General features: G+C 53.1%; 1 protein-coding gene across 4 annotated transcripts; it reads left to right on the top strand.

The window, feature by feature from the left end:
- Window positions 1-2,332: 2,332 nt before the first annotated feature.
- On the top strand, window positions 2,333-10,209 carry GJB1 (gap junction protein beta 1). 4 transcript variants are annotated; one of them, XM_012736209.3, is made up of 3 exons: window positions 4,790-4,917; window positions 5,565-5,650; window positions 8,722-10,209. In XM_012736209.3, exon 3 carries the CDS (start codon window positions 8,738-8,740, stop codon window positions 9,587-9,589), a length of 852 nt encoding a protein of 283 aa, XP_012591663.1. In that variant the 5' UTR covers window positions 4,790-4,917; window positions 5,565-5,650; window positions 8,722-8,737; the 3' UTR covers window positions 9,590-10,209. The 4 variants fall into 4 exon arrangements, with proteins under 4 accessions (XP_012591661.1, XP_012591660.1, XP_012591663.1 ...); XM_012736207.3 differs by lacking the exons at window positions 4,790-4,917; window positions 5,565-5,650 and adding an exon at window positions 2,333-2,461; XM_012736206.3 differs by lacking the exon at window positions 5,565-5,650 and having other exon boundaries at window positions 4,788-4,917.
- The last annotated feature ends 518 nt before the right edge of the window (window positions 10,210-10,727 follow it).

Raw genomic sequence — 10,727 nt, forward strand, 5'->3', positions numbered from 1 at the left:
TGTTTGGCCCCTCCGTCTCCTTTATGACCCACGGCCAACTGTGCCTCTTCCATGAAACTTACCCTGTTCTCCTGCCAGCACCTCGCATCTGCATATGGCATTTGGGAGACACGTTCTCATTACAGTTACTCAGGTGAGTTTCTCATCGCTCAGATTAGCTTAGAATCCTCTGGAGTCAGGGACCACTTCTTTTTTTTTTTTTTTGGAGCCAGAGTCTCACTGTGTTGCCCAGGCTAGAGTGCCGTGGCGTCAGCCTAGCTCACAGCAACCTCAGACTCCTGGGCTCAAGCGATCCTCCTGCCTCAGCCTCCCAAGTAGCTGGGACTACAGGCATGCGCCACCATGCCCGGCTAGTTTTTTGTATATATATTTTTAGTTGGTCAATTAGTTTATTTCGATTTTTTTTTTTTTTTTAGTAGAGATGGGGTCTCTCTCAGGCTGGTTTCAAACTCCTGACCTCGAGCAATCCGCCCGCCTCAGCCTCCCAGAGTGCCAGGATTACAGGCGTGAGCCACCACACCGGGCCAGGGGCCACTTCTTACTCAGTTTCTCAATGGGACTTGTGGAGCGCATCAACTGTGATGGAGTGGTGAAGTGGACAAGTTCTGGAGCCCAATTACCTGAGTTCAAATCCAGCTTTGTTATTCATACTTACTAGCCCGGTGATCTCAGTTACCTCACTGAGCCTCCGTGTGCCTTGGTGCCCCTGTACCACGGGCGTATGAATAGTTCCTGCTTTACGGGGTTATTTTGAGGATCAAACAAAGTGATACTTGCAAAACACTTTGAACATTGCCTTTCATGCATTAAGTACTCAAGAAACGCTAGTCGTCTTTATGTGCTCCAAACTGTACTCGCGGCAGGAATCACGAAATACCAAAGAATGGCATTCAGCCTGGCCCTCCCGCCACGCCACGGAGTCTAGCTCTGCTTTGCCTTACGCCAAGTTTACCAGACACTCACTGAGGAATTCCCTCTCTGGCCGGCTTTATTTATTTATTTACGTATTTATGTTTGAGACAGTGTCGCTCTGTCGCGCTGGCTAGAGCACAGTGGCGTGCCCTATCTGGCTTTAAATGTCCTCCACACTCTGAGCCTGTTAGCTGACGGACAGTTTCTTTCACAGCCACCCAACACAGTCCTGCCTCCTTGCAGGACTCATTCCTGCTGGGGCCTCTCCTCCCTGGAATGCTAGGCCTACCTTTTCTTTTCCCATCTCCTCCCCATCCTTTACTTCTCCACTCAAACCTCACCTCCTCTAGGAAGCCTTCCCTGATTACTTCAGTTTACTCTCATCTCCCCCTTCTTTGAACTCCCTCAGCAGTCCAAGGTAGAACCACGTAATTGAACTGGTATTATTATTCGTGGCAATTTCTTGAGTCTTGGTCTTTGCTCCTCAGGAAGTTGATAAATCCCTTAAGAACAGTTGGGATGTTTTCTCCTCCTCTGTCACCTACCCCCGCATGTAGCCCTGTCCCGGCTTCCTAGCAGGTGTCCAGTAGCAACACGACATATCCACATGCCCAGGCTGGGCCAGGGAAACTGAGGCCCTGGCTCTGGTTCTGGCAGTGAGCTCGAGCCGAGGTGAAGAGCAGAAGGCAGGGGACCGGTGTCTGATTTCTGTGCTGCCACTCAGGCCACAGAACTAGTAGGGTCTTCAGGTACGCCCTTGGTGGTGGAGATCTTGATACCAGAATGATCGCTCAGTTAATGGTTGACATTCTTTGTTTACCTTAATGATTTCCAAGAATCATGGCTGCACATGATACACTTTGCAGTTCAACCGCGCTGGCCTCGAGGGTAGAAGGCAATTTCTGAGAAGGTTTTAGTGTTCTGGGATGGGATTGGAAATACTCTGGTCTGTCCCCAGCCACACGTGACATGCGCGATAAGCAGCTGGCCACAGGGCACCTTGGTACTGCCATATGGGTAGGAAGCACCGCCAGCTCCCACTTTGACGTCAGGTGCCAGGAGGAATCCCCATGGCTTTTCCTCCCCATCGGCATATAGTTGAGAGGCTGAGAGCTAAAGGGATGGCCAGGGTGGCGCCCCGTGCGGGACCCCTCTCTGCAGCAGGCTGGGGACGAGGGGACGCTGAGGAATGATGGGAAGCCCAGGACCAGTGCAGTTTCCCAGGTAGACTAAACACGGACATGTGGGTGACAATGATGCCTGTCTCCCTCTGGGACAGGGCAGTGACTCCAGGGTATGTGACCTGTCTCTCCAAACCCATTGGGAGCTCAGGGGACCAATCTTGTTTAATGATTCCGTGTGGGAGGAGGTGGAGCTGGTTAATGTTTGTCTGGTTCCTCTTGGGCTGTGGGCCATTTCTGGCTCCGGCCCTGGGCTTGTTGTCCCTCCCCTGGGCTGGGCTGACAGTACCTGGTGGCATAGGGCAGACACGCCTGCAGACGTTCCCTGGGAAAGGGCAGCAGCAGCCAGGTGTGGCAGTGTCGGGGAGGTGAGGAGACCGGGGACGGAGGGAGGTGGGCCAGGGAGGGCTGATGTGGCACAGGGGGCCAGAAATGGGGGCCCGGAGAGGCCTGGGTCTTGCCTCCTCTTGACCTCAGCATTTGGCCCTTTAGGTCCCTTCCATGCTTCCCTCGGAGCTGGGGCGAGGCCGCTGCTGCCGGGCACCAGGCTTGGCTTAGCTTCTCTCTGCAGCCCCCAACTCTTGTCCTCTCCCCAGGCTCAAAGTGGCACCTCCTCTAGCTCTTTCTTCTGCAGCCGAGGATACCCCTCATCCCCATAGGGCCAGGTCCCCAGGTAGACTTGAGGGACCCCGCAGGTGCAAAAGTGACCAACTTGGTCTCTCCGAGACATGTCCTGCCACACAGGGTTAGGGTTTGGTGGGATGGTGGGGCGCAGCCCAGTACTGTTTTCCTTTCCTGATTACAAGGCAAACCAGGCGTGCACCCAACGCGGGACTTTGGGGGGCGAATACAGTGCGAGCCGGCTGCAGAGGCCCAGCCGACGGGGCTGAGGACAGGCAGCACGCGTTTCCATTTTCTTGAGGAAGGCAGGCAGACTCAAGCTGAGCTTGGGGTGGCTGATGGATTAGAGGTCTAAAGGATGAGTGGTCCTCCAGCTGTCTGAAAGTTGTTCCAGCTGTTGGGAATGGCACAGAAGAACCTGTGGACTTAGAAAATGAGATACGGAGAGGAGAGTATAGACAAGAAGGGTTTTAAGGGAGAGGAGTGTAGATAAGGACGTAGCATGGCAATGGAGAAGGGCCCCAGGCTTGGGTGAGGGGCCAAAATGATGCCTAATCTGAGCTCCAGCACTTACCTAACAGCTGTGTAATAAGTTACTCAGCTTCTTTGAGCCTCCATAGCTTCATTTGTGAATTGAAGATAACAGCTCGTGGCTCACTCGGTCATTGCAAACATGACAGTTCATGCTCCTAGAACATAGTAGGCATTTCATAAATGGTGACCATTATAGTAAGCCCCAGTAAAGAGCAACAGGAAGTCAGATGGGCAATGGAGGAGTATGGGGAGTATAGTCCAAACGATGGATAAGGGAGCTGGCATCAACAGTTCTATGAAAAGACCACAGCAGTGAGTCTGAGGTGGGAGAATCGCTTGAGCCCAGGAGTTCGAGGCCAGCCTGGGCGACACATTGAGACCCCGTCTTGATAGAACCGCAGGGGGGAGGCAGGGTAGAGAAGCAGGGGAGGAGGAAGAGGGCCAGAGGAGTTTGGCCTTAGCCACACCAAACTGATGAAGGTAGCCAGAAATTCAGAAGAAAATCTGGCCGGGTGAGGTGGCTCATGCCTGTAATCCTAGCACTATGAGAGGCCGAGGCGGGTGGATTGCTGAAGGTCAGGAGTTCAAAATCAGTCTGAGCAAGAGCGAGACCCCATCTCTACTAAAAATAGAAACAAATTAATTGGACAACTAAAAATATATAGAAAAAAAATTAGCCGGGCATGGTGGCGCATGCCTGTAGTCCCAGCTTCTCGGGAGGCTGAGGCAGGAGGATCGCTTGAGCCCAGGAGTTTGAGGTTGCTGTGGGCTAGGCTGACACCACGGCACTCTAGCCCAGGCAACAAAGTGAGACTCTGTCTCAAATAAATAAATTCAGAAGAAAATCTCAAAGAAAGCCCCATGTCCCTTCTTGACCAGAGGTTTCCTGTGAAATGGGGGAGGGAACATGGAGTCTGAGGCTCAATGTAACCTCATCCAGCCCAGCCAGGCCCTTGTCCCCAAAGCCCCCACAAAAAACGAGGATTTTCCTGTAGTTGGAGAAAGGGCAGGGAGAGCGCGGAGGCAGAGAGAGACAGGCCTGATGAACGTGCGCGCGCACACGCACAGGGATGAGGGCAGGGTTTTGAGTAGTAGGCCTGGTCTCGTTTAGAATGCAAAGTCCTCACAAGAAGAGAGGCTGCCAAAAACAGTGCTACGTACAAAGGCCTTAAGGTCAGAGGAAAATAAATTTGAAACTTGATCCACCACTCAGCAGCAGCTGTTGAGGCAAGTTACTTAACTTCTCTGAGCCTCAACTTGTCTGGAAAATGGGGATAATATGACAGGACTGTCGTAAGGACTACGTGAGATCACCTGATTCTGTACTGTGCTTGCGTGCTGGGGAAAACCTGAATCTGAGGAAAGGGCCAAAGCCTGACAAGGCCAGAGAAACCTTGTCTAATTAAACACAAGAGCCCAACACGCCTGAAGCAACACAGCGCCTATCGATACCTGGACTTTAACCTAAAGTTGCAAAAACAATTTGGATTTCAAAATCAGGTCATTCCCCTGGATGTTTTTTAAATGAAACCCTTGAGGTATTGATGTTGACACAGGGATCAGTTCTCCTTCCAAAGGGGAAAGCAAAAATTCAGATCCCAGCGTCCACACAAGGGTCCTTAGAGGCCCCAGAGGGAGCTATTGGCTCCATCCCAGAAGGCTCAGGAAGGTAAGAGGTGGGGAGCTACAAGAACTGAGAGACTCAGGGGTGGCAGAATGTCTGTGGTGCACCCCTGAGAGGCAGACAGAAGAGAACAGCTAAGGTTTGCTTTGAAGTTTTTTGATTTTTTTAAATCAGAGTCTCACTCTGTTGCCCGGGCTAGAGTGCCGTGGCGTCAGCCTAGCTCACAGCAACCTCAATATCCTGGGCTCAAGCGATCCTTCTGCCTCAGCCTCCCGAGTAGCTGGCACTACAGGCATGTGCCACCATGCCCGGCTAATTTTTTCTATATATTTTTAGTTGTCCAATTAATTTCTTTCTAGTAGAGACGGGGTCTTGCTCTTGCTCAGGCTGGTTTCGAACTTCTGACCTTGAGCAATCCTCCCGCCTCGGCCTCCCAGAGTGCTAGGATTACAGGCATGAGCCACCGCGCCCGGCCTTGCTTTGGAGTTTGAGGGAGCAGCCCAAGAAAGAAAGGAAAGGATAAACAGACCAAACCAGGAGGCGGTGGAAAAAGCCTGGGAGGAAGGCGAGGAAAGGAGTTGTCAATTGATAGGAAAGGGGAGAAAGGGCTAAAGGAAACTAAGTCACATCAGTTTTGCATCTCCCTGTTCCTAAAAAATACCCATGGGAAAAAAGTTATTATTCTGTCCAAGGCAGTGGAGCTTATAGGAAAGAGTATGGGCTCTGGAGTCAGCCTGACCTGGCGCAGATCCCAGCTTTGTCACTGCGAGACGCTTGGGTAAGTCCCCTCGCCTTTCTTTGCCTCAGTTTCCTCATCTATGACATGAGGACAAAAACAACACCTACGTCAAGGAGTTGTTCTGAGGGTGACATGAGCGAGTGTGCGCGCGCGGGCCTGGCACTTAATCATTCTCTGAGCCGCCCTGTTTCAGAGGGTAACGCATTTCACATTTCACGGGCCAAGCATTTTTCTTTTCTTTCTCTTTTTCTTTTTTTTTTTTTCAGACAGAGTCTCGCTCTGTTGCCCGGGCTAGCGTGCCGTGGCGTCAGCCTAGCTCACAGCAACCTCAAACTCCTGGGCTCAAGCGATCCTCCTGCCTCAGCCTCCCGAGTAGCTGGGACTACAGGCATGCGCCACCATGCCCAGCTAATTTTTTCTATATATTTTTAGTTGGCCAATTAATTTCTTTCTATTTTTAGTAGAGATGGGGTCTCGCTCTTGCTCAGGCTGGTTTCGAACTGCTGACCTTGAGCCATCTTCCCGCCTTGGCCTCCCAGAGTGCTAGGATGACAGGCGGGAACCACTGTGCCCGGCCTCCAAGCATTTCCTTATGGCTGTCTGTGGTGTGTATTGCAGCAGTTTTGCCTTTAGAATCTCAGGCTTGGGGCCTGTGCGTGGTGGCTCACTCCTATAATCCTAGCACTCTGGGAGGCCGAGGCTGGAGGATCGCTTCAGCTCAGGAGTTCGAGACCAGCCTGAGCAAGAGCAAGACTCCGTCTCTACTAAAAATAGAAAAAATTAGCTGGACTCTCATGGCTGAGGCAGAAGGATCGCTTGAGCCAGGAGTTTGAGGTTGCTGTGAGCTAGGCTGACGCCACTGTACTGTAGCCTAGGCAACAGAGGGAGACTCTGTCTCAAAAAAAAAAAAAAAAGAAAGAAAGAAAGAAAAGAAAAAAGAATCCCAGGCTTGGGAGAAAGGACATGGTGCTGTTTCCCCAGGCTGGTTTAGGCACACACATGAATTCACCAAGGCTGTTTTTCCTTTTTAGCTAAATGAAGAAACCTTTTTTAGAGGAGTAACCTGTGGACTGTCCCTTCTTCCCCCAGTTTCTTTCACCACATTCTGCCATTTTTTCAGTTGCTGTTAACCCTACCCCTTCCCTCTACGACAGAGAGGGCCACTCAGAACTGAATATGGGACTCTTTCCACAACAACTGGCCCTGCTGGAGCGTGCCCGGGGTCAGGAAATGACCCCAGGGACCACTGCGTTTCTTGCGGTCCAGGGCTGCATGTTCTCCTCACGTCCAGTTCCCTGCTTCTAGCATGATCTCCCTGCAGCTTAATGGCAGAAGTGGTGGAAGGTGGGGAGAGGCCTTCTTTGCCTGCCTAAGGGACAGAGGAGAATTTCTTCCCTAGAGCAACTGACAAGCTTGTGAAAGCAGGAGGCACTTGAAGTTGAGGGCAGGCAGCAATGGCGCTGTCTGTTCTATCTCAGACAGACACTATAGGTCAACAACAGCATTGGGGAGGAAAAAAAAGAGAGATCTTGGCTTTAGCAGACCATTCAGTGCCCTAAAGCGACACATTTTCTCTTCCCGAGAAGGTTCTTAATCCCCCTGATCACCAACTATGAAACCGGAGCTGGGCTAAGAACTTCTGCAGGTTGCCTTATTGAATTTCATGATAATTGGGTATTTGCCTTATTTATAGATGAGCAAGCAAGCTCAGAGACGTTCAGTAACTAGCCCAAGGTAGTATTAGGTGAAAAAGCAGGCTTCAAACCCAAAGCTATGTGACTCTTACCTCTTCCGTCTCTAACCTTCTGTCTGCCTGTGACCTTTTGCTTTCTCCTCCTGGCTTGCTGAAACTCAAAGAGGGTCGGTCAGGGTTTGCTCCATAACACTGGAGTTGGGATGTGCTCACAGGTCAACAGCTTCCATGCTTCGTGTGCTTTTATGAGTAACATCAGCCTTTGCTTTTTTCTTCTTCTTCTTCTTTTTGAATGGCTAGCCTTTGCTTTTTGCTGACACTATCTGCAAAAACACAAGGAGTGTGCTGTGGAGGGAGCCTAGACTTCTGCTTCAGATGCTTTTGCATTTCATCCCACCCTGCCACTTTGTAGCTGTGGGACCCGGAGTGAGTTACTTATCCGAGCTTCAGCTTCCTCATCTGGAAAATGGGGTGGCAGACTTGCTAAATGGGTCAAAAGAAAGAATGTATGGGAAAATGCTTAGCACAGTGCCTGGCTTGATAAATAGGACCTCCCTTTCCTCCCCTCTTGCTCTCCCAAGCCCTGGAGGGGATCGAAGCCTGGGAAAAATCCTGCTGACCCTAAGTTTCTGATTGGGCTATGGGGGAGGACCTCAGTCCAGAGCCTCCTGGTCCCCTGGGGTCCCCTCTTACATGCACCTGCCTGTGTTTCATCTCCCTCCCCCGTAGCCATTCTTCTGGTGGGGCTATGTGGCGGGTGCGGCGATGGACCGGGCGGGCACAGAACAGGTGGGTGCAGGCTGGGTGTCCGGCGCTGGGACACAAGTGCTCTGTGTGTAGGGTGGGCGGAAGTCAGGGCGTTTGATCTGAATTCTAAAGGGCGTTGTTCAGAGCCCCACAAAGGTCCCATTGTGCGGACACTGGGTATAAAGCAGCATATGACTCCCCAGCACCGGGCGGCGATGAATTGGGACGCAGGCGCGGACCCAGGGACCACTCCCTCTGCGCAGACATGAGACCATAGGGGACCTGTCTGGGTGGCCTCAGGGATAGGCGCTCCCCAAGGTAACAGGGCTCTGTCGGGTTGTCCCGGGTCGAGTGTCGAGCAGCTAGGGGGTGGGCAGCCAGAGGGGCTGGTGACAGCAGGACAAGATGGGCTTGCCAAAGAAAGGGACTGGAGAGGAAAGAATGTTGAATGAAAGCGAAGAAGGGGGATGGGGCTCGAGGAGGTCAAGTCAAGGGAGTGAGGAGGAGGAGAGGCTGGCGAGGGAGATGGGGCGAGCAGGAGAGCTGTGACTGTCCTTCCTTTCCTGCCACTGGCTCTTGCAAGAGGTGGGGGCTGGAGCGGGCAGTGCTATGGTGCCCGGCTTCCTGCGGCAGCTTTCTGATGGCTTCCTTGGTGGCTCGTGTCTTGCAGGTGTGAATGAGGCAGGATGAACTGGACAGGTTTGTACACCTTGCTCAGTGGCGTGAACCGGCATTCCACTGCCATTGGCCGCGTATGGCTGTCGGTCATCTTCATCTTCAGGATCATGGTGTTGGTGGTGGCTGCAGAGAGCGTGTGGGGTGACGAGAAATCGTCCTTCATCTGCAACACCCTCCAGCCCGGCTGCAACAGCGTGTGCTATGACCACTTCTTCCCCATTTCCCACGTGCGTCTGTGGTCCCTGCAGCTCATCCTAGTTTCTACCCCAGCTCTCCTCGTGGCCATGCACGTGGCGCACCAGCAGCACATCGAGAAGAAAATGCTGCGGCTTGAGGGCCACGGGGACCCGCTGCACCTGGAGGAGGTGAAGAGGCACAAGGTCCACATCTCAGGGACACTGTGGTGGACGTATGTCATCAGCGTGGTGTTCCGGCTGCTCTTTGAGGCCGTCTTCATGTATGTCTTTTATCTGCTCTACCCCGGCTACGCCATGGTGCGGCTGGTCAAGTGCGAGGCCTACCCCTGCCCCAACACGGTGGACTGCTTCGTGTCGCGCCCGACCGAGAAAACCGTCTTCACCGTCTTCATGCTGGCCGCCTCGGGCATCTGCATCATCCTCAACGTGGCCGAGGTGGTGTACCTCATCATCCGCGCCTGCGCCCGCCGGGCCCAGCGCCGCTCCAATCCGCCCTCCCGCAAGGGCTCCGGCTTCGGCCACCGCCTGTCGCCCGAGTACAAGCAAAACGAGATCAACAAGCTGCTGAGCGAGCAGGATGGCTCCCTGAAGGACATACTGCGCCGCAGCCCCGGCTCCGGGGCCGGGCTGGCTGAGAAGAGCGACCGCTGCTCGGCCTGCTGATGCCACCTGCCAGGCAACGTCCATCCCAGCCCTGCCCCTGCCCCTGCCCCAGAACCCCTCCTTCTCCCCTGCTGGTGCACAGGCCTCTGCCGGCCAGGGATGACTCGGCCCAAACCTTCCCTCCCTCCCTGCTTCCCTTCCTCCCAGGGCCTTCTGGCTGAGGAGGGAGCTGGAGGCCACCGAAGCCAGTGCTCAAGGTCATCAAGGGTGTGGGCAGCTCTTGTCGCCTGTACCCCTTCCTCTTCCCTCTCCCCCTCCCTGGGGCCACTGGGGACGAGAGGTGGGATGCTCTGACAGCATCTCCAATTATGAAACTAATCTTAACCCCGTGCTGTCAGGTGCCCTATGTCTGCAGTCGCACCAGTGGGGAAGGACGTGGGCAAGTGGAGTGGCGGTGCTGTGGCCGTGCGGGTGGAGGAGGGAGGGTGGCAAGAAAAGGAGAAACAGCCTTGCCTTGCCGGCCACAAGGAGAAGGAGGACGACTGTGGGGTGAGGGACTTAGGGAGGGCGAAGCAGGCAGATAAGTTGGAGTGGGGGTTGGTCGGGGCTGCCTCTGCCTCCAGTCCCCAAGGCCTCGCTCTGCCTGAAATGTTACACATTAAACAGGATTTTACAGTAAATGAAGAGGTGGCTTGTGTGTTTGTCAAGTTCTTTCTCCTGCAACCTCTGACCTCCCCGTGGATGAGCTGGCCTTGGCTTTTTGCTGATTGAGAAAGGAATGGGGCAAGAGAAATAGTGACTTGGGTAGCTGCAGCTGCAAATGAGGAACCAGTGCGCTCGGCCCGCAAAGCCGGGCCCCGAGCCATTCTTTCCTGGTTTTTGGTTGTGCTTCTTGGTTTTGTTTTGTTTCTTTTTTCATTTTCTAATAACAGCTTTATTGGATCTAATTCACATAACCCCTTCCTCTGATTTTATTTTATTTATTTATATTTTTTTTTGAGACAGAGTCTCGCTTTGTTGCCCAGGCTAGAGTGAGTGCCGTGGCGTCAGCCTAGCTCACAGCAACCTCAAACTCCTGGGCTCAAGCGATCCTCCTGCCTCAGCCTCCCGAGTAGCTGGGACTACAGGCATGCGCCACCATGCCTGGGTAATTTTTTCTATATATATTAGGTGGCCAATTAATTTCTTTCTATTTATA

The sequence above is a fragment of the Microcebus murinus genome, chromosome X (assembly GCF_040939455.1).
Source record: "Microcebus murinus isolate Inina chromosome X, M.murinus_Inina_mat1.0, whole genome shotgun sequence".
Lineage (NCBI taxonomy): Eukaryota > Metazoa > Chordata > Mammalia > Primates > Cheirogaleidae > Microcebus > Microcebus murinus.